The sequence below is a fragment of the Camelus dromedarius genome, chromosome 20 (assembly GCF_036321535.1).
Source record: "Camelus dromedarius isolate mCamDro1 chromosome 20, mCamDro1.pat, whole genome shotgun sequence".
In the NCBI taxonomy this organism is placed as follows: Eukaryota; Metazoa; Chordata; class Mammalia; order Artiodactyla; family Camelidae; genus Camelus; species Camelus dromedarius.
This window is the reverse complement of record NC_087455.1, coordinates 2876467-2899560: the sequence shown is the minus strand read 5'-3', so window position 1 is coordinate 2899560 and position 23094 is coordinate 2876467. Positions and strand designations below refer to the sequence as shown.

The 23094-nt window shown below is 47.9% G+C and overlaps 1 protein-coding gene and 1 long non-coding RNA gene across 8 annotated transcripts; one reads left to right on the top strand and one right to left on the bottom strand.

Moving 5' to 3' along the window:
* Positions 1–7171: 7171 nt before the first annotated feature.
* On the bottom strand, positions 7172–17263 carry LOC116148960 (uncharacterized). 5 transcript variants are annotated; one of them, XR_010377006.1, is made up of 4 exons: positions 17166–17217; positions 14988–15142; positions 12882–13050; positions 7417–7887 (listed from the first exon to the last, which is right to left on the bottom strand). It is a non-coding gene; the product is annotated as an uncharacterized LOC116148960 (long non-coding RNA). The 5 variants fall into 5 exon arrangements; XR_010377005.1 differs by lacking the exon at positions 17166–17217 and adding an exon at positions 16495–16674; XR_010377003.1 differs by lacking the exon at positions 17166–17217 and having other exon boundaries at positions 7172–9277; positions 14988–16659.
* Positions 16714–19787, top strand: CHRAC1 (chromatin accessibility complex subunit 1). Of its 3 annotated transcripts, none has more exons than XM_031439683.2 (3): positions 16714–16950; positions 18385–18511; positions 19351–19787. In XM_031439683.2, exons 1-3 carry the CDS (start codon positions 16804–16806, stop codon positions 19410–19412), a joined length of 336 nt encoding a protein of 111 aa, XP_031295543.1. In that variant the 5' UTR covers positions 16714–16803; the 3' UTR covers positions 19413–19787. The 3 variants fall into 3 exon arrangements, with proteins under 3 accessions (XP_031295543.1, XP_031295542.1, XP_031295541.1); XM_031439682.2 differs by lacking the exon at positions 19351–19787 and adding an exon at positions 18793–19107; XM_031439681.2 differs by having other exon boundaries at positions 16719–16950; positions 19129–19787.
* The last annotated feature ends 3307 nt before the right edge of the window (positions 19788–23094 follow it).

Below are 23094 nucleotides of genomic sequence, written 5' to 3'. Positions count from 1 at the left end.
TTTTTGCTCCATTATCAGATGTTGGACGCCAGCTCCTGAGAGTAAGTACTTCTGCTCCCAGTTGAGCTGGGTGATGTCAGCCCTGGGAACAGCGTGCACTCGAAATAAATTTCCTTTTAGAGGGACATGTGTGAGCCAGAGCAGTCAGGAAAAAGTGGGTCAGCACTTGGCTTTTTTTTTTTTAAGCAAGTACACTCATATCCAGAGCTTTATTTGGGCATAAAGCCAAGTAAGCTTGGCCTCTGCCGGGCTGCACTGTCCTGCCTGTGTTCCAGCTGGAGGCCGTGGAAAGTTATCTTGCGTGTTGATTCAGGAGAGCAGGGCTGGGAGCCCCACACTTGTGGATGGACTCGAGGCTGAGATGAAGACCAACCCTCGCTCCCAGTGGAAAGGGAGCTTTGAGACGGGTATCACTTTCTATTGCTGTCATAATGAGTTCCCACAAGTTTACGGGCTTAAAGCAACACAAATATATTATCTCACAGTTCTGCAGCTGGAAAGCCAGTAGGGTCCGGGGGAGAATCCATTTTACAAGTTGTTGGCAGAAGTGAGTCTCTTGCGATTGGAGGACAGAGGCCCCCATTTCCCTGCTGGCTGTCGGCCAGGTCCCAGGTCCAGCTTCCAGACGCTGCCCTCCTCCTTCTGCAAAGACAGCAATGTCTCTTTGGAGTCTCTCCTGCCTCTTCTCCCGTCATCCTAATTCTCTCACAGACCCTGCTGCCTTCCTCCTCTCTGAAGTCTTCCTCTTTTAAGGGCTCAGTGTGATTACAATCAGTTCATCTGGATAACCCTGGATAATCTCCCCAGCTCAAAGTCCGTAACTTTATCACATCTGCAAAGTCCCTTTTGTCATGTAAATCAGCATATGCACAGGTCCTGGTTTGGGGCGTGGGTATTTGGGAGACCACTGTTCCGCTCACCACAGGGAAAAAGCAGACCCCAGCCCTGAGGGGCAGAACAGACTCAGTGACGAGATGACAGCCACCACTAGGGGGCACTCATGTTCACCCCACCCTCACATCCTGTGCACGTCACCCTCCCGCTCCAGGAGACTATGGCTCAGAGACAGGAAACAATGTGCCCTGGGTCCCAGAGCTGGTTAGAGACAGAACCCAGGTCTGTCGGATATGAAAGACCAGAGAGGGCATGTCAGCCTCCAGTTAGTAAACAGTGAAGTCAACACAACATCCGACTCACCCCAGAACCCAGAGTGGGGCCAGTGTGTATGACTGGTCAACCATCTGTCACCATCACCACTACCACTGCCTAGGGGCCAGCTCCCACTCAGACTCCAAATGTCCCCGGTCCCAAGCTACAGCCAGGACATTCTGGGTGCAGAGAGCAGGGATTCTGGAGCCTCCACCAGTGCCAGGCTCCACCACCCCCGGCTGGGCGACTTCTACTCCCCAGGGACCTCGGCTTCTTGATCTGCACAACAGAGCAGATAACACCACCACCTTGTGGAGCTGTCAGGAGGGTAAACGAGGCAGAGTTGAGCTTGTCAGGTAGTGATGACGATGCACGGGTTAGCTGTTACTATTTTTTTTTTCAAGAGTTCAGAGTCAGCAAGGACTGTGTGTGAATCCCAGCTTGCCCACTGGCAGCTATGTGGCCTTGGGCAGGTGACTTCACCTGGCTGAGTCTCCCTGTGTCATCTGTAAAATGGAGACAGTAAAGCTTACCTCGGGGTGGGGCTGGGGTGGGGGTCAGTCATGAAGATTAAATGCCTTAGGGCCTGAACAGTAGGTGCTCTGGCTCCTGCTCAAACTTCCCCCTTTGTTAACAAGGCTGCTTTTATCCTATCACGTGCAAGTCGCTCTCACCTCTGTGACCAACTCAATCAGCAAATCCTGGGGACCTACTAAGTGTCGAGGCCTGTGTCAGGCCCTGGGCTTGCCCCCAGGAAGAGGGTGGAGGGACACTTGGTCAACTCTAGTCCCTGTGGGGGGGGGCACAACCGGGGAGAAGACACAGCGGGGCAAAGCAAGGAGGGCATGTGGCTTCCTCCCAGCCCTTGGGAATAAGATGTACCTCTCTGGTGGAGAGACCCCTAGGTGGCGTACAGCGTGCTCAGGACTTAGTGGGGGGATGCTCTCGGCTGCAAGGAACAGAGCAGCCCGTTAACTGGCTTCCACAGTCAGAACCTCGACTATATCACATTACAAAAGTCAGGTGTAGGTCAGTTATTTCAGGGGCCTCCTGTCTTTGTGCTTGGCTGCTGTCTGTGTTTCCAGTGTCCCTCACGGCTACAAGATGGTTGCAGCAGCTCCAGGCACCATACCCTTATATATCAAGCCCAGAGGCAGGAAAAAGGGATTGTCCTGTCTCACATCTCTTTTTTTCAATTGAGATATAATTCACATAAGTAAAATTTACCATTTTAAAGTGTACATTGAGTAGTTTTTCATATATAACCATTACTAAATGTACAATTCAGTGGCAGTAAGTATATTCACATTGTTGTACAACCATCGCCATCATCCACCTCCAGGACTCCTTTCACCTTGCAAAACTAAAACTCTGTACTCATTAAACAATAATGCCCCATTCCTGCTACCCCTTGGCCCCGGCAAACACCATTCTACTTTCAGTCTTTATGATTTTGACTACAGGCACACCTAGTTTCATTACGTTTCTCAGATATGGGATTTTTCACAAATTGAAGGTTTGCGGCAACCCTGCCTTGAGCAAGTCTACTGGCACCATTTTTCCAACAGCATTTCCTCACTCTGTATCTCTGTGTCCCGTTTTGGTCATTCTCAAAATATTTCAAATTTTTTCATGATTATTATACTTGTTACAGTGATCTGTCATCAGTGATCTTTGCTGTCACTTTTGTAACTGTTTTGGGGTGCCATGACCTGCTCCCACGTAAGATGACAAACTTAATAGGTTGTTGAAATGACCACAAAGGATTTAGACTAAGACACAAACTTAGTGGATGAAGAAAAAGCCGCCGACTTTGAGAGGATTGAATCTAGTTCTGAAAGCAGTTCTACTGTGGGTAAAATGCCTCCAAGCAGCCCTACACGCTACAGAGAAACTGTTCTCAAGAGGAAGAGTCAATTGATGCCGCAAACTTCTTTGCTGTCTTATTTTAAAATATTGTTACAGCCACTAATCTTCAGCAACCACCACTCTGATCAGTCAGCGGCCATCAACATGGAGGCCAGACTTTCCACCAGCAAGAAAGATTAGAACTTGCTGAAGGCTCGGATGATGGTTAGCACTTTTTAGCAACAAGGCATTTTAGATTTAAGGGATATGCCTTTTTTGTTAGACATAATGCTATTACACACTTAATACACTTTCACAGGCTAGTGTGAACATAACTTTTATGTGCACTCGGAAACCAAAAAACTCATGCAACTAGCTTTATCATGATGTTCGCTTCACTGCCGTCGTCTAGAACTGAACTCGCAGTATCTCCAAGGTCTGTCTGGACACGAAGTCCCCCTTCTGCTGGTGATGACACTGGGCACACGGGTAATAGGATGACCTCCCTACATTAGTGCCAGTTGATCAGACACCCTAATTTAATCTGCAACTTTAATCCCCTTTGCCACGTAGCCTAACACACTTACAGGCTCCTGGGACTAGATCGGTGGTGTCTTTGGAGGCCATAATCAGCCCCCCACACAGCATGAGGAAGAACTCATAGGCACAGAGCAGACACATCCACTGATACCCGGAGGCACCTCCAGAGCCCTGGGGAAGCTGCACCCTCCTGGCCAAAAAAAGATGTAGGAAGAGTCGAGAAGGCTCACCTACGTAGGAACTGGGGTAGGAAGAACCCAGTCTTTGGAGTCAGCAAGCCCTGAATTTGAACCTTAGTTCTGCCTCTTATCTGTTGTGTGACTCCAGACCAGCTGTGGGACTGCTCTGAGCCTTAGTGTCACCATCTAGAAAACAGGGCTAAGACCACTGGAGTGAGAGAGCATTGTTGTTCTGGAGGTGACACTGTGGTAGGTGGGGCATCAACTGAGCACAAGTGCTGGGCACGTGGCAGGGGGCGAGGCAGCGGGTGGAGAGGTGGTGGTGGTGATACAACTGTCTCTCCCAAGTACGTGCGATTCTCAGTTTACAGCTGAGGGCACAGAGAGGTGGCAAAGTTAAGGAATGTGGCAGAGGCCAAACAAGTGCAGGGTGGGTGAGTGGCTGGGAACTGGTGGCTGGGGATGCTAGCATTTCACAGATGGGCTCCTGGCAACCTCATCACAGAAGCACGACTGCTTCCTGCTGCTTTATGATGCAGTTGATGCTCATTATTAGTGGCAGTTTTTAAAGTCACTACTAACACTGAATTAGCAAACCCCGGGCCATGGCACCTCGGGGAACACACAGGGCTGGGCTTCTGTGAACCCCTGGTCACAACCTTTTCATTACCACTGTTCGTAACTTTTGTCTTATGCGTGACATTCTGTTTAATAGATATAGTTGGTTCCCTAATATCCCGCAATATGGAACTCACGCAGAAACTTGGGATAAACATGGAAAATTATCCCTTGAAAGTTTTCTCGAACCCAAGTTTGCAGATAACATGGGTAACATCCCAGCATGAGCACAGCCTCCTAACCTGCTTCGCTGAACAGAAAGCATTTTCCCCGCCGTCGCCAGTTATGTCTAAGCAGCGTTTTCAAAACCTTTACGCACGGTTTCTATTTCTGACATTCACGACGGCGTTCTCTCCCCGCCCTCTACCTCCCTAAAAAGAAAATCAACCAGACTAATGACGAGAGGTGGTGGAGGGCAGGCAGGTCTGGGGACAAGCGAGTCTCATTCCGTGTGTCTGCAGAACGACTGCGCTCAATCCCATCAGGGCTGCGCCGCGGTGAACCACAACCCAACACCGGTCGTCGGGAGCTGAACCGTCCCACGTTTACTGCTATAGATGACAGTTACCAGCATCTTTGTGCATAATGATTTTTCCAAATTTCAGATGATTTCCTCAGAGACATTCCCAGGGGCAAAGGCCTCCTAAGGCCTCAGATACACACACCAGAGAGCTGCTGAGTAAGTGAGCGCACTTGCGCTGCCCTGTGGCGTATGTCCGAGAGCCCTTCCAAGCCAGCCACGTCCATTAAGGAATCACTGCTTCATCTCACCATCCTGATTAATCAGACTCTTTGAAGATCACCCCAAGAGCTTCCAAGCTCAGGAGCTCCCACTGGGCGACCACACTGAGCAACACGATTCCAGGCTTAAGGGAGGTGCATGGCATTTCACAGCACTTGAGCCCCCACACTGGGGCTCAGGCTTCCTCCAGACCCCCAGGGAAGATGGGGAAATCTGATGACATGGGCGCTCAACACACTGACGTGGTCCTCCCCTGACTCTAAGGGGGCGACAGTGCCCTCTCTGCCCCCAGTTGGCCTTTCCTGAATGTGGTCACTGTGCTAGCTGGAGTTCCGGCAAAGGAGTCCCCAGAGAGATTTGTTTACAAAGAAAAGAAAGAAAATTATTGCTCAAAAGACAAAAGACCTCTTTTTCATAAACAAAGAAAAAAGCAAGGATTCTTCTGAAGGCTGAACACCTTGTCATACAAGAAATGTGAACTTGATTTGGTGTGCATTCTAGGCAAACCAGTCCAGCCCTGAAATGTATCTGGAATCCACCTCTAACTTCCAGGCTGTAAAATGACATACAAGCAGCACTTAGATGGCTGCTTTTTCCTTCCCAGGTGAGAAAGGGTGGAGGCAGTTGGTTAATGCTGTACTAACAATGTCATTTGTCATCTAAGTTAGGACATTTTTGAGAGTGAAAGAAGGGCTTGTTAATTACCACTCTGGCTCAAAAGATGTCAGCCAGGACCACCTATGCAAACTAGGACATATGCAAACACTCAGCCGCTTAATCACAGGGCACAAGGCGTGATGGATGAACAGACAGACATTATCCATCTACTGCACGTTATGTGCCAGGCACCAGGGAGGTGCCTGTTCATGCTGCTCACCGGATCCTCACTCCAGCTGCCAAATCAGTGCCATTCTTTTATGGCTGGGGAAGGGGGTGGGCAGAGAGCCAAAGCAACTTGCCTGGTGTCACACAGACCAGCAAGCCCCCAGTCCTGGGCAATAATGAAGCTGACATCCAGATGAGCAGCGGGACAAAAAGTGCTCCTCGAGGTCACTGGTGGAGCCGGTGAAGGCAGGGCTGGGCAGGGCCTGGAGGGGCCAGGGTCCCTAAGGCATCCAGACCTGGCAGCAGTTTGCTGGGTCTGAGGGTAAGTGCTTTGCACGCCCTCCCCTGAGCTGAGTTCAGTTCCTGGAGCTAGGGCCAGAGACTTACAGTGGAGGCTGATCTGTGAGTGATGGGAAAGCACCACGCAAGCCGCACTGAAGAACAACCCCCCACCCCCAAACCCAGCTCTCAGCGGAGAAGATTCCAGGCTCCAGCCTCCCGGCCCCCCAGGGCCCGCCCACAATCCAAGCTGCTCCAGGTTTCCAGCCTGTGCCTAATCCAAACCCAGGACAGTGCTGGGTTCTGATTAGAAACACAAAAAGGAGAGACAACAGGGGTGTTCATGACACAGGGGACAGTTAGTCAGCCACGCCTGGAAAGGAATCTGGCCATGTGGGCACCACATGGATGCCCTGGGGGACCTGATTCCCCCCAATTATTTCTGAGCCTAATCACTGATGGATGGAATTAAGAGCTTTGTGGTTTGTGAATCAAGAGCGACGTTCTGTAAGCCCCAGGGCATGGACCCATGCGGATAACGGTGCGATTTCTAATCAAAGCCAATCCCGGACCTATTTCTGTCTTCTCTCCGGCCCCCACATCAGGAATTTGGGTCCTGGCCACTCCCTCTTTGAAGCTCTAACCAGGGCTGCAACTGTGACCCATCTTCTCCAGTGTGGGTGGCACAGTCCTAGCCCGATCTTCAGCCTGGAGTTCACTTGGAACCCAGCCCCTGTATGAGCTGTTCCTCCTGCCCCAAGTGCCCTTCCTTCTCTGTGTGGGGAGCTCCTTCCTGCTTGTCTTTGTAGGCCCAGCTCCAGGCGGAAGGTGTGGAGGGGCAGGTGCAGAAAGCTGTGTGAGGCAGGAGGGCAGGTGAACACACAAGGTCTCTCCTCTTCCTTTCACAGGTCTGCTTTCCCTCATTTTTCTCTATACGCAAGAAGTGTTGCTTTTGAAAAAGAAAATGATGATAAGGGTGCTAAGCCCCAGGTCAGATTTCATGTCTGCTGTGAAACTCACCTTGCCTCCCCCAAGCAGTCCTGGCCTCTTGCTTCCCAGGGCTCCTCTGCGAGGTGCCTTCTGAGCCCCTGTGCATTTTCTTCAGGACACTTACCACAGTCTGTGACCCTGCGTGCATTTCTGCTGTTCCTTGAATTCCATCTCTCACCCCCACTGGCTCCATCAGGGACAGTGTCTTTCATTTTTTTAAAAAAATCACCTTCATCATGATATAATTTCATACCATAACAGGCATCCATTTCAAGTGTACAGTTTAATGAGTTTTGGCAAATGTACACACCCTTGTGACCAACCATCCCATCAAGATACAGAGAGTCCCCACCATGTCCCCTGTAGTCAGCCCCATCCCCACCCTGGCAGGCATCCAGGGATCTGTCCTCTGTCACTGTAGATTAGCTTTGCCTGATCTAGAATTTCACATAAATGGAGTTGCGCAGCATGTCCTCTGCTGTGTCTGGCTTCTTTCATTTGCTGTAATGCCTCTGAGGTTCATCCAGGTTGCAGTGTGTCTCAGTGATCCTTTGTTTATTGCTAAGTCCCTTGTGTGGACGTGCCACCATTTGTTACTTCCATCTGTTCGTGGGCATCTGGGTTGTTTCCATCTTTAGTCATTATGAATAAAGCTGATAGGGACATGGAGGGACAATTGTCTGTGTGGACATAAGCATTTGTTTCTTTGGGTAAACACTAGGAGAAATAACATGTACAACTTCTTAAGAATTGCCACCCTGTTTTCCAACATGTCCAGATAACTTTAGCAGCAGCAGCAAGTGAGGGCAGCAGCTGCAGCACCCTCTCCAACACTGGGTGCCACTTGACCAGGCCTCTTCTTGCAGAGTGCACGTCCTCAGCTCCCGGACCAGTGCTGCCCACCAAGGGTACTCAATCCATCGTCACATGTGAATGATGTGAATGGATGCATTTAGCTTTTGTTATTTGGTTATCATTTCCAAACCAACATTTATTCCACTTCCACTTCTCTGGGTGTTTTTAATCTTGTTCTTTTTAACAATTACACAAATAATATATAGCCAGGATATAAAAATTAGACCATTAATGAAAAAATAATTTTAAAAATACCCCTTAATATCTCCACCCAGAGCAGCATGTTCCAGGCTCCATACTGGGCACTGGGGAAGTGAAGGTGAACAAAGCACACACTGGTGGTCTTCAAGCGCTCTCAGGCCCCACCACCTGGACAAGGACCACACAGGAGGGCAAGCCCGGGGTCATCCAGCGGAGGGCGGGCACATGTGGGAAAGCCTTCAAGGGGGAGGAGGGGCATGAAGAAGGGACACAGTGGGGCCTGGTGGACAGCAGTGGGCCGGAAGTGGGCTGCATGGGGGCTGGGAGTTCCCAACCCCGAGGCTAAGGAGAGTGCTGCCCTGCTGCCTCCCTGCAGTAGCAGAGTACCAGCCCCAAAGCACAGGGTCATGGAGGAGCCCTGGCTCCTGGGTCTCCTGTGACTTCCACACTTGGGCACAGTCTCCCCAGGAGCTTTACTGACCCCTCCCCCTTCTGGTCCCCTGCATGGAATAACCAGGTAGGCTGGCTCCTTGGACCTCCTTCTCCAGCGACTATCTTCCCTCAGTCGCCTGACCAGTCTCAGGGCTCTGCAAGTCACCCATCTGGTACCGACACTCCTACTTCCCTCCCCAGCCCTGCAGTCTCCCCTGCGCCCCAAACTTGGGGTCCACGGTGTAGCCGCCTTTCCTTCCATCTGGTTGTCTCCCAGCCACCCATGCCCTCAAAGGAACTCTCGACACCTCTGGTTCCCAAACTGCTCCTTCTCCATTCTTTCCATCCCAGAAATGGGCACCACCATTTCCTCTAACCCACAACCAAGGAACCATTCTTGATTTCTTCCTTCCTCCTCACTCACATCCAGTCTATCACTAAATCCTATTGATTTCACCATCGAACAGTTCCCAAATCCCTCCAGGTTTCTGTACCTCCAGTGCTACCATGCCATTCAGAAACACCAGCAATTTTTGCCCAAACTGTCTCTTAACTGGACTCCTGCTTCCATGATTACCACATCTCCAAGCTAAAATCAGGTATCAGCCGATGATTTTTTCTGCAGAAACAGAAAAATTCATCCTACACTTTATATGGAATCTCAAGAAATTGAACAGCCAAAACAATCTTAAAAAAAAAAAAAAAAAAAAGAACAGAGTAGAAAGTCTCACATCTTCATTTCAAAACATACTCCAAAGCTGTCATAATCAAAACAATGTGGTGCTGTCATAAAGACAGATATATTGACCAACGGAATAGAATAGAGAGACCAGGAATAAACCCTTGCGCATATGGTCAAATGATTTTTGATTAGAGTGCCAAGACCACTCAGGGGTGAAAGGACAGACTTTTTAGCAGATGATGTTGAGAAAACTGAATATCCACCTGCAAAAGAATGAAGTTGGACTCACCTTATATACAAAAATTAACCCAAAACGGAGTGAAGACCTAAACTTAAGAGCTAAAACTATAAAACTCTTAGAGGAAACAGAAGGAAAATCTTCTTAACATTGTATTTGGCAATTTCTTGGTTATGACACCAAAAGGAGAGGCAACAAAAGAAAAAAACAGATATGTTAGGTGGCATCAAACAAAAACTTTCATGCATCCCACTCAAGACTGAACAGGCAGGCATGGAATGGGAGAGAATGTTTACAAATTATGGATCTGATGGGGGTTAATATCTGGAATAAAGGACTAAAACTCAACTATAGAAAACAAACAACTGGTTAAAAAGGGGGCAAAGGATTTAAATAGACTTTTCACCAAAGAAAACATGCAAATGGCCAATAAGCCTGTGAAAAGCCGTTCCACCTCACTAATCATTACAGAAATGCAAATCCAAACCACAATGAGATAGCACTTCACACCCATTAGGGTAGCTATCATTAAAAAATAACAAAAGTATTGTTGGACAGGATGTGGAGAAACTGGAACTTTCAGACATGGCTGGTGGGAATGTTTAAATGGTGCAGCCACTGTAGAAAACAGTATGGACATTCCTCAAAAAATTAACACAGAATTACTGTATGATTTAGCAATTTGACTTCTGGGTGTATAATCAAAAGAGTTAAAAGTAGAGACCGGAGCAGATATCTGTACATCCACGTTCACAGAAGCGTTATTCACAACAGCCAAAAGGTAGGCGCAACCCAAGCACCCGTGGATGGATGGACAAACCCAACGTGGTCTACCCATACAATGGAATCTTATTCAGCTTTAAAAAGGAATGAAGTTCTGATACCTCCTACAACGTGGATCAACCTTGAGGTCATTTTGCTAAGCGAAATAAGCCAGTCCCAAAGGATAAATGCTGTATGATTACACTTGTATGAGGGACCTGGAGTAAAGTTCATAGAGACAGAAAGTAGGATGGTAGGGGCCCCAGGCTGGGAGAAGGGGGAATAGGGAGTCAGTGTTTAATGGGGACAGAGTCTCAGTTTGGGAAGCTGCAAAGGTTCTGGAGGTGGATGGTGGTAATGGCTGCACAATAATGTGAATGGACGTAATGCCACTGAACTTTACACTTAAAAATGGTCTAAAAAGTAAGTTTTTTGTTATATATATTTTGCCATGATAAAAAGCTTGCCCCCCAAATCATGTGTCAGCTGCTGTCACTTTCCTGCTGAAAACTCTCCAATGATTTTCCACTATTCCATTCTGGACCACAAGCCTCTGTACAGTCTGGCTCCTGCCAACCTCTCTCCTTGACCCAGAGTGCCTCCCCCATCCCTCCTCCCCCAGATGCCAGTCTCTCCTCCCAGCTCTCCCCATGAATATCTGGAGCAGCTCTGCAAGCTGCCTGCTTGTTGGCAGCCATCACCACGGTGGGCTCCGGTTTGCCCACATTATCCCCGTGTTCAGGTCATTATCTGTAATGACAGCCTGGCATAATTATATTTTTACAATTTGTATAATTATCTTCTACAGAGCTAAATGATGACTATTATCATTATTAAATATATATTAAGCACTTCTAGCCATGCAAAGCTAACAAGATGTAGCCTCAGCTCTTAAAAATTTTCCTTCCTAATTCCATCCCAAATTCATTTCAACTTTGGTTACTCCTCTTTCCAGGAGAAAGAGTGGGGAACTTGCATGTTTTTTGCCTGAGGCTTTATATGCATGAGCTCACACCAGCTTCTCAGTGAACGCTGGGGAGCAGATGCAATGAGCCTCATTTTACCGACGAGGAAAATGAGAATCAGACTGCAGGAGCCAGGGAGTAGATGGGGCGAGACTGAAACTGGGCAGAGCCTCCACCACTGTTCTCATGCCATGTGACAGCCTGGCTTATCAGGGAGGGCCACTTTCTTTCTATCTTATTTACACTTTCCTTGTCCAACACAATGCTAGGTCAGTGGGAGAAACATGCGAGCAAACAGATCACTCTAGAACAATGTCTTAAGTCAGAGCCACAAACTCAAATGCTCACAGGGGCCAAGCAGGCAGTGGAAGTGGATGAAGCAGACAGGGGAGTGGTGGACAGTGGTAGGGCCAAGTGGGGCCTGAGAGCCCGTGACTCATCCAAAGATGACAGCCAACTTTGCCACAAGGCAATGTGGGGTCAGTGTTGTCTCACCCTCCTACTCTTTGAGATAGATTTATAAGTGAAATCTCCAGAATTTTGAATGTTGGCAACTTTGGTCAACACTGGTTATTGTCTAACCTGCAACCATTCCCTGTCTCAAACCTCACCTCCCACCCGCCTCAGTTTTCAACAGTAGGGATCAGATATTCTTTGATCTCAGGGAGACAGCTCCAGGGGATAAATCTTAAATGGTATATACAGCAATCCTAGCAGTCTCATTCCCTTTGACCAGTAATTGGTCTCAGGGCGAGCTAGTGACCCAGTTCTGACAAATAAGATGTACGGGGAAGACTACGGAGATCTTCCCTTCCTTAGTAAAAAGACAAAGCCTTGAGACCTAATGAGGAAAGAGCCTTTTGCCACTGGTTCTTTCCCCTCATTCCTGTCTAATGCAGTGATGAAGTCTGGAACAGCAGGCATTTTGGAACCATGCGGCAATGAGCATAAGCCTAAAACCAACATGGCAAGAATGAAGGACAAAGATGGAAAGACCTGGGGTCCTTGATGACACGCTTGCTGTGTCAGCTCCAGATGCAGTCATGGTCAAGCAAGCACTGCAACACCGGAGGATGGCTGGAGAAGGAGACCAACCAGCAGGTACCAGCAAGGCCCCCTGTGTAGGAGGGGCCCTTTGGTGAACACGCACGTGGGCTACACCCCCTCACATCTCTCCCTGTTCTCAGAGGTTCATCCACAAACCCCTTCCCCAGATCCTTTTGTCTTTAAGTCTCCAGTCTTGCTCTGTCCAAGTTCCTGGACCATCAGTCAACCTGTCAGCTCCCACCCATGAACTGGTGTGGATCCTGGACCTCTGGCTTTCTCTTCCCCCAGGCAGGTGGCCCTCTGGGAGAAGCCCCTTCACCTCTACCTTTCAGGCAGGCTGAGGGAAGCTGTTATGCATAGTGTTCCTGTTCTGCGTGGTACCAGTATATTTACAAAGCAATCTGTTAACTGGGACTGCATTTTCCTTCTTCACTCTTCTGCCTACAGAGGATCCCCCGAGGCCACTGCTGTGGGGAGTGGGTGAGGAGGGGATGGAGGAGGTACCATGGGTGTCTCAGCCACGACTTACTTGTGCTCCTGGGACCTGCTCAAGGCTACTGGCATCGTACACATCAACTTCCTACTGACGGTGCATGTGGCTTGGTGGATCAAGTCACACCCAGTTCAGGTCACATGCTCATCTGGGGCCTTGTAGTCTTGCATCCGGTCTCTACCAGTGTTCAGGAGCAAGTCTGGAGCTGTTGTTCAAGTGGAAAATAGTTATTTGCCAAAGATGTGTCTTTTTTTTAAATTTCATTTTCATATTCTTTTTCATTAAAGGTTATTACAAGATATTGAATATAGTTCCCTGTGCTGTACAGAAGAAACTCATTTTTTTAAATCTATTTTTATACATAGTGGCTAATACTTGCAAGTCTCAAACTCCCATATTTATCCCTTCCCATCCCCTTTCCCTGGTAACAATGATTGTTTACTTTATCTGCGAGTCTCTGTTTTGTAGACTGAATTCATAGTCTTTTTTTTTTTTTTAGATTCCACATATGAGTGGTATCATATGGTATTTTTCTTTCTCTTTCTGGCTTACTTCACTCAGAAAGAAGACCACTAGGTCCATCCATGTTGCTGCAAATGACATTATTTTATTATTTTTATGGTTGAGTAGTATTCCATTATATAAATATACAACTTCTTTATCCAGTCATCTGTTGATGGACATTTAGGTTTGCTTCCATGTCTTGACTATTGTAAATAGTGCTGCTATGAACACTGGGGTGCATGCATCTTTTTGAATTAGACTTCACTCTGATATATACCCAGGAGTGGGATTGCTGGATCATATGGTAAGTCTATTCTTAGTTTTTGAGGAATTTCCATACTGTTTTTCAAAATGGCTGCACCAAACTACATTCCCACCAGCAGTGTAGGAGGATTCTTTTTCGAAGGTGTATCTTTGCTCTAAACCCCTTGGTCTGTGCTGACTCTGCTATTGGAATCTGCCACAAACAGCCTGCCCTAGATCTGTGGGGTCATCTGGTGAGTGAATCAGGGCAGCACAGTCAGATGAGGTTCAAGTAGTCTTTAAGTCAGCCACCAGCGCAGGACACTCCAAACCCCACTCCACCAGCTTAGTGAAGCAAACTATCAAGTCCCGCCTAACTGTTCACACTGAATCCAGAATCTCTGGTAAATCTGCTCTATTGAAAAGTCCAGCCCAACCCAACAACGTGCTCTGTGTACCTGGACTGACACTACTGGAATCTATTTCTCATATTCTCCCTAAATTTCTGCTGGTGAATGCATGAATATCCTGCAGTTCTTTCCTGGTGTGACCATCTCCTAAATCAGGCTTTGCTGTTGTTTCCCTGGCATGCTAGGATCTGACTCCAATTACGGACTGGAGTTAATGAGGGGTGAGTCTGGCCAGGTAAGGACCGCAAGTGAGTTCATTAACAGGACTTCAAGTAGGCAAAGACTCATCTCCTCAGGCAGACACGGGGGATACTTCCACTGGCAAAGAGGCTCAGAGGGAAGGGGAGGTTGAAGGTTTGCTGTGTCTTCCCACAGGCATCCTGTTCAGAATGCTCACCTTATCTCGGCCCTTCTGCATGGCTGGCTCCTTTCCCACCTCCAGATCTGAGCTGAAATATCACTTCTCAGAGAAGCTATCCCATCACCCTCACACTGGTTTGCTTCCTCATAGCGCTAACCATAGGAGATGTTATTTTTCTTGTCTCCCTTACGCTTCACAGTATGCTCTGCGAGAGCAGGGACCACAGCCGTCTTGCTCATTGCCTGTACCTCTCCTTTGTGCACAGAAGTCCCTTACATGTATTGGGTGCTACTGGGCCAAGACCTGAGGTCACAGTGGTGAAGATGACACTGTCCTTGCATTCTCAGCCTTCACCTTCTAGGGGCGAAGCACACAGAAGGTGCTAATATTACTAGGTCACTATGGTTGAGGGTAGATGTGAAGACTTTTCTAGCACTACATCAGTAATCTGGACCACCTGTGACATCTGGCCTTGGCTCCTCTTCTCAGGAAGATGGAAGAGCAGTAATTTTCAGAACCCACTAAACTTGCGGACATGTGCTCTCCAAGTACACATTTTATGTTTTGTAATCAGTGCCTAAGTGATGAACAGAATTGAAATCAGAGAGGCTAAACAAGATATACCTTTAATTTTCCAGACTCCTTCCATATGAGCTTTGAATTCAAAGTTGATTTGGGGTGACAAGGCCTTGCAGCAGAACAGAGACTTCAGTTTACGGGCTCTGCACAGCACACACAGAGCCTTCTCACTTTCATCCCCTTTGACGTTCAAGGCTGACCTGTGAGGGGCACAGTGCTGGCTGGATGGGGGTACGACTTTGACTTTAACGTGCCAGGCACTTTCACATCTCCTAACAACCCCGAGACTGCCCATCTCTGCAAGTGAGGGAACAGTGGTTCAGGGAGAGCATCTGCTTTGCTTGAGGTCACACCACTAGTGAGTAGGAGGTCAATCCAACCCCACTTCTCAGCAGTATTCAACCCAGGTGATCAGCTTCTTTCAAAAAGACTTTCTTCGATTGGCTTTATGGATACACAATCTCTTGGTTTTCCTCTTACTCAACAGCCACTTACTTCCAGTTTCCTAAGCTGGATTTTCCTTCTTTTGTCCATCTAAAAATGTGGGAGTACTCCAGGTCGTGGTCCTTAGATCTTTCTACTCTTACCTGTACTCTCCTCCCAGCTATGTTCATGGTTTTAATACCACCTAGACAATGGTGGCTTGTAATTTCACTGCTCCGGCCTGAACTCCAAGCTGGAATGGTCAACAGTCCACTCAACACCCACTGGTGTCTCCTAGACAGTCGACACTTGACTTGCTCCAAACCACAGCTGTGCCAGATTTGCTCCTCCCACCGCGTTCCCCAGCTCAGTAAACAGCACCACCATTCTTTCACTCATACTCCATATTCCGTTAGCAAGACCTGTGGCTCTACCTTCAAATTAGAGCCCAAATTCCACTACCTCCTCCACCTCCAGTCTAATCCATCCTCTCTCCAGCCCAGTAACTGCACTCTCTGCCTGCTTCCGTGCTTGCCCCTCTAAGTCTATTCACACAGCAACTTGAGTATTCCTTGTAACACTTAAGCGGGACCACGTTACTCTTCCCAGGGCCTCCCAACTCTTCAAAGAATTCCGTGATCTACAAGGCCCTGTCAGATCTGCCCCGTGGCTATCATTCTTTCCCTAGATCATTTCACCTTAGCCACACTGGCATCCTATTCATCACCTACAGTTACCTCCTACCTGGTCTCTGCTCCCACCCTTACAACCTCCCGATCCCCAAGACTCCTCTCTGGTCTATTCACAATCAGCAATCAGAGGGATCTTTTAAAATCTTAAGACATATCCCATCATTCCTCTAATATCCTTTAAGTTCTTCCTAAATTTCGTTGAATAAAATCCAACAGGACCTAGCCCCTGGCTACCTCTCAGACTCCGTCTGGCACACCTGGCTCCACAAAGCGGACGTTTTGAGCTTTATGGAAAGGCTCCTCCCTCAGGGCCTTTGCCCTTTGCTCCCTTTCCCAGCAAAGCGCTTTCTCACCAATAGAGCTGTTTTCTCTCTTCACTGCCACCCGCTCCCTTACTACCCTGGTTAAAACAGTACTTCCGGTTTCTATTCCCTTACACTACTTCGTTTTCCTTCCTGGTACTTCTCGGCTTCATGTAGGCAGATCTCACACCTACTGACCACCTCCGCCCGGCCCCACCGCCCGCCTGGGGCCTCTCGGCGCCGCGAGCCCGGCCGGCCGCCCTTCCGCTGCGTCCGCGCAGCCTCCGGGGCGCGCGGCATCACGGGGCTTGTAGTCTGTTCCAGTGGCCGGGCCTCCCGAAACTACAACTCCCACGGGGCAGCGGGACGTCGCTCCCGCGCCACCGCGTCGGCCGGCCACCTCGCGGCGGGTCCCGGCTGCCGCCGCGGGGGTGGGCCGCAGAGATGGCGGACGGGGTCGCGGGCAGAGACAAGTGCGGGGAGCAGCGACTCGTGTCGCTGCCTCTGTCCCGTATCCGGGTCATCATGAAGAGCTCCCCCGAGGTGTCCAGCATCAACCAGGAGGCGCTGGTGCTCACGGCCAAGGCCACGGTGAGGCGGGCCGCGCGGGGGAGGAGCGGGGGGCCGCGAGGGGGGCACCCCGGAACCGTCGCGCCCCGTCCGCCCTCCCTCCCGGTCGCGCCGCGCTACCCCGGCCCCTCGGCTCGCGCGCCGCCGGCTCCCCTTCCGGGCTTCCCCGTGCGCGCACCCTCCCGCGAGCCGCCTCACTCCCCTCCCACGCCGCGCGCACCCTTCGCCTCGCCCACCTGGCGCCGCTCCCGCTGTCCCTCGCGCGCTTTTCGCCCCGCCCACTCGTCGCCGCTCCCGCCTTTTCTTGCGCGCCCTTCGGCGCCGCTCCCGCCCTCCACCGCGCGCCCTTCGTCTCGCCCACCCGGCTCCGCTCCCGCCGTCCCTCGCGCGGGGGTGGTCCGAGTGGCCGCGCGCACGGGTCTCTTCCGGTCGTTTCTCCTGCGGCGTCCCCGTACTCCGGGCCCCAAAGCCTGCCCTTTTGTTGTTTCCGGTCTGTTTCGTGGCTTTGGGCCCATCTCCCCCAACGGTTCAGTGGGAGGGCCTGCGGCTTCCTCAGGACGGGGCCCGCCCGGCCACTCGCCCCACGGACCTCGCAGTCTCACAGGCCGGGCCACCCCGGGCCAGAATGGAAGTAACTCCCGGCTCCTTAGTTTTACTCTCCTAGGTCCAGATAGGTAATTTTGTGTCTTTGATGTGATGTTGGAAGGCCAGAACCTTCCGGTTCTTTCCCCGGGCCGTGTTTAAGCTCTACCGTCTTAGTTGCTTTAACTCGCCTCGGATTGTTTCCAGCCCCCGCTAGCTCGGTAGACTGTGCCCCACCGCATGTTGGTCAGAGCTGGGGGAAATAGGAAACCACGTGGTCTTGGAATATTTGTGTTTTTTGTACGGTTTCGTTCTGTAGGTACTAAAGAATTAAGAGTTATGCAGGCATTTCTTTAATCCCTTACCAACTAAACTAGGATTTAAAATAAAAACACGGAGCAAGAAGTTCAGCCCAGGTCGTTGCCTTAGGGAAGGTGTCTGGGCAGAATCGGAAATACTATTTTTCACCTTCAGGCTGTTGATTGTTACAGTTGCAGGCGACCAACCTTAACCCGTGTATTCAAACAGAAGACTAAAAGTGTGTTCCTGAGCCAAACAATTTTTGAATGGTCTCTTGCTCCTTTTGTTAACTGTGGAGATTGGTCATTAAACATTTATGATTCAGTGTTGAATCACTTAAATATTTTTCATAAGTTAGAAGTCTAAAGTAAACTTCAGGGACACTTATGCTTCCCTGCCAACTTTAATTCAGCCTTGCTTTCTTTCTGCCTTCATAGTTTCCTTTCTCCAGTAATTTCCTGTAACTTGAGGAAACAAGATAATCTGTGATTATCCAAACTTAACGTAATTAAACAAAGACTATGATGAGTTTTCAAAGCACACCTTTCATTTTACTTTTTCATTTTGTTTTAGGAACTCTTTGTTCAGTATCTAGCCACCTATTCCTACAGACATGGCAGTGGAAAAGAAAAGAAAGCACTCACTTACAGTGATCTATCAAATACTGCAGAAGAGTCGGAAACTTTCCAGTTTCTTGCAGGTACTTAGCCTTTGAAACAGCCTGAAACAGTTAAAAAGTGCTTAGTAATTTACAACCTTTTTCCCCTGCTCTTTTTCTCCTTTCACTGAAATAGACATTTTGCTGCTTTCCCCAGGTGCCAAAGTTTACCATGACGTGGCATGGGATTTTTAGTTTTGTCTATTTGAGTAGGTTTGTAATGTGGTTCACCTAGAGTGAGAGTTAAGTCAGCAGCGATGCACAAGGGTGGCTGGGGGACCCTGGCAGGCCCCCCTCTTAGACTCCTTACTTGGCCAAAACAGGAACGAAGAGTTGCTGTTGCGGAACAAGCTGTGTGCACCACAGTCAAAAGAGCTTGAGGTGATCTGCAGGTCCGGTGGGTTGGGCAGGGCTGCTCCCAGGAGGTAGCAGCACAGAGAAGCATGTGGTTTGCAGTCAGTGGAATAGGAACAGGTCTTTAGCATCAGTCAGGAGGCAGTGCTAGTCTCCTTCTATTTCACCAAGAAGTGTCGTCTGAATTTTGTCTTGTTTTGGAACCTGTTTGAGGTCAAAGCAGGAACTGGCACATTCTGAAATTTGCATTGCCGTATTCATGGCCTCCCATAACCAGCTGCTGATGTTAGCTTTATGTTTTTAAGATATATTACCAAAGAAGATTTTAGCTAGTAAATATCTGAAAATGCTTAAAGAGAAGAGGGAAGACGACCAGGAGGAGGAGAAGGATGAGAGTGACGCTGACGAAGCAGAATCCTAACCCAAGTGAAGTGCTTTCAAGATCAGCCTGGAAGGACCTCCTGGATTAGCACCGTTGCTCTGAAGTGAGCATGACGCTGTGCAGCTTTTGTCTCTCCACTTTTCAGAGCCTTCGAGCACACTGTGTTCTTTCCCGGCAGAGAGAGAGCACACTGTACCTCTGCCATAAATAGCCAGGAGGAGAGTAACCCGGACAACAGGCGCTCTCGGACAGGCCTCTGCAGTTGGAGCTGGAGGGACCGAGGCACCAGCAGCCTGCAGCTGTGAGCGGTGGAGGCAGAGACACCTTTGCTTAACTTTTTAGTTTACAGGTAGATTTTGAAGAACTTCTAAATATCAGTTGTATAAATTCACATGTATATTCTGAAATTAGTTCCTGTAAACAGCTAGACGCTGTTTTAGCTAAATATGTAGCCTGTGGGTAGTACGTTAACGTTTGCATTTTCGTATTTCAAGAAGATTTCCGTGGCTTTGTATTTGTCCAGATACTGCATTTTTTTTAACTGTAAAGAAATAAAATTGTCTTTTTTTATTGAAAGCTTTACATATTTTTACAGTAAAGTGTTTTTTGGAACTAGTTTTAAAACATCTATTATTCTAATGGTCTGCTTGTTATCTGAGATGTGACATTTAAAAATAAGCATTTTCTAATACTTTAACTCCTGGAGAAAAGTTTTGAGTCAAATTATTACATCAAATTCAGGTAAGAAATCTTACCATGTTTTTAAAAAAATTTAAAAACATTTTGTATACTGAAGAACTCTCATTTTACTGTTCTTTATACCCGTAGAAATTTTTACTGTCCACAAGAGAAAACCATAAGTCCTATTTTTTTTCACGTATGGTACATTTTTGGCTTCTTTCCTTTTTTTTTTTTTTTTTAAACTGAGTTCTAGTTTTCATTTAGTGAAATCATCCTTAAATGTCCACGCTGTTGGTTCTAAAGCAGTCGATACACAGAACAGTTCTATCACTCCTGATACTCCCCTGGACCCTTGTGGAGTTCACTCCTTCTCTTACCCCCAGGCAATCACTGATGTTTTCTGTCCTTTTAAAATTTTATTTTAAAACAAAATAGTTTGAAGTCCCCCTTTTGGTTTACAGTTCTGAGTTTTGACAAGTGCAGAGTCATATGCCCAGTACTACAGTTAAGATGCAACAGCTTGGTCACGTCCCCCAAATCCCTCAGGGTCGGATTCACTCCTGCCCGCTCCCTTGGCAACCCACTGAAGTAGCTATTCTCTGCCCCCATAGCAGGAGTCAGCACACTTCTTCTGGAAAGGGCCATATGGAAAATAAGTTTTGTGAGCTATATAGTCTGTCACAACTAGTCAGCACTTCTGTTGTAGCACAGAGGCCGCCATGGCACAGAAAGGGATGCGTGTGGCTGTACTTCAGTGAGCCTTTATTTCTGCACACTGCAATTTAAATTTTGTATGATTTTCATGGGTCATGAAATCTGATTTTTCTTCAACCGTTTGAGAACGTGAAAGCTATTCTTAGCTTATAGTCCACACAAAAACACAGCAGGCCAGACCTGACCCACAGTCCGTGGTTTGCCTGCCCTTCTTTCCAGAGCGTCATACAAATGGAATCATAGTATGTAGCCTTTGTATCTGACTCAAGGCCTAGTCATCTGAGTCCCATCCATGTTGTTGCAGGGAGCGGCAGCCCATTCCTTTCCGTTGCTGAGTGGGTTCCGCTGTACAGATACACCATCTGTTCATCCATGCCACAGTGAATGGGTAATTCCTGGCTTGGGTTGTTTCCGGTTTTGATGGTTTCACTTGAAGCCCTATAAGCACTCGGTACAGGTTTTGTGTGAATGTAGGACTTCATTTCACTTCAGTGGAACCATGTATTTTCAGTCTATAGGAAACCAAGCTATTTTCTAGTGTCTGTACCATCCTGCAGTCCCACCAACAGTGAGCAAGAGCTTCAGTTGCTCTGCATCTTCTGCAAAACTTACTATCAGTTTTTTAAAAAAATTTAGCCATATTAGCAGGTGTAGGTTTTCATTTGTTGCCCTAATGACATGTGACATTCAACATCTTTTCATTTGCTTATTTGCATCCATATATTTTCTTTGGTGAACTGTCCAACTCTTTTGCCCATCTCTTTATGGCTTTTCTTTTTGTTGAGTTTTGGGAGTTTTATGAATACAAGTCCTTTGCTAGATTGATTTGCAGTTATTTCCTCCCTGCCTGTGGCTTGTCTTTCCATTCTCTCAAAAGCACTGTTAAAAGAATAGAAATTATGTTTTTGAAAAATTCTTTTAATTTTGAAGAGGTCCAGTTTATCAGTTTTTTTCTTTGGGGATCATGCTTTTCTTGTATGTGAAAACTTGTCACCAAACCCAAAGTCACAAAGGTCTTTTCCTGTGTCAGTGTAAGTGCTGTGTGTTGCTTTCACTCGCTGTGCCTACAGTAACGTGGTGCTCTGTAATCCCCGGGGAAAATACTAGCTGATTTTTGTGTGTAACCAGCTGAAACATCCTTAACCTAACCATCCATAACTGCATAAACACCTCAGATCCGATTGTTTGGGGAGCGTTCATCCTTGGCCCCTCCTTGAGCCACATGCTAGTCAACCACAGTAGCTTCCTAACTGGTTTCTTCACCACCTTTACAGCCTCTTCTCCTCTTCACGGATCACCACGCACGCTGCTATCAGATTATCTGAACAGTTTTATGAAGGTTAATCTTAGTTTCCTGGTCAGAAGTAGCCACTGGGGGCCGAGCCTCTTCTGTGTACACCATGCTCATTTTCATCTAATCCTCACAACTTGCAAAGTAGCCACACTTTATGAAGAAAGGAATTAAAGCTCAGGTTAAGGAACTGGTCCAAGGCACCGCTAGAAGTGGTGGAACTATGATTCAAATTCCAGACTCCACTCTTCGCTGGAACTTACAGAAGCGCACCTTCTCCCCACCATCTATGGGAAGACAAATTCCTAACCTTGCAGCCAAAGCCCTTGACATGGATCTTACTCTGCTTTATGTTCTGTTTTCCTGCAGGAACCTTCCATTCCTGCTGAGATGGGCTCCCTGTCCTCTCCAGAGAAGAAAGTTCCCTTGTACCCCTCTGATCAAGGAGCTAGTTCTTTTCTGAAATCTTCCTAATTCACGTAACATCATCATACACTGTTTTTATACTCAGGTTTTCCCAATTAGATGGCCTGCTTCTGGCTGTTCAGGAAGTGATAGGGAACGGGAAGACTGTATTTACTGAGTAAGGGTATCATAGTCTCTCATCAGCTGGTGTGTATTCTTCAGCTAGCATGTCCCAGGGCCCGTGGGCTCAAAGGTGCTTTGTGGTTTTGGATACCAAGAAGAAGAAAGAAGTACAGGGTCCTGGACACATTAAGGAGGACAAAACAAAACTACTTGATTTTTTAGAGGAAAAAAAAAGACTGAAACAAAATATACCAGAGTGTTAAGAGAAATTACCTATCAGTGTTGTGATTACAGATTAACTAAAAATTTCTATCTTGTATATCTGAATTTTCATATTTTCTATAATGAACATATATTCTTAAAAATCAGAAAATGGCTTTAAACGAGAACAAAACTTTGGACTGCTTTAACAAGAATAATCCTATAGACTTTCAGCCATTTCTGGACTTTTCTAAATCCGACCCTCCTTTCCCAGCCCCGCAGTCTTTCGGTACAGATAGAATCAGACACAGTCCAGAGGGAGGCAGCCAGGGCGGAGGGTGTCAAGTGACCCACAGGCCAGGCGCCCTGGATGTGGCCAGCTGTGACTCCTACACAGTGTGGGGCACAGGGCTTTGCACCTGGCTGGGGTTTAGCTGAATGCCTTTGTGCTTCATCCTTTTTCATGGCTGCTAG

Bases quoted from the DNA above. Each gene is read 5' to 3' on its own strand.
- CHRAC1 (XM_031439681.2), top strand. From the start codon at position 16,804: ATGGCGGACGGGGTCGCGGGCAGAGACAAGTGCGGGGAGCAGCGACTC. The intron at 16,951-18,384 runs GTGAGGCGGGCC...ATTTTGTTTTAG, and splicing joins TGCTCACGGCCAAGGCCACG to GAACTCTTTGTTCAGTATCT. The intron at 18,512-19,128 runs GTACTTAGCCTT...TATGTTTTTAAG, and splicing joins AACTTTCCAGTTTCTTGCAG to ATATATTACCAAAGAAGATT.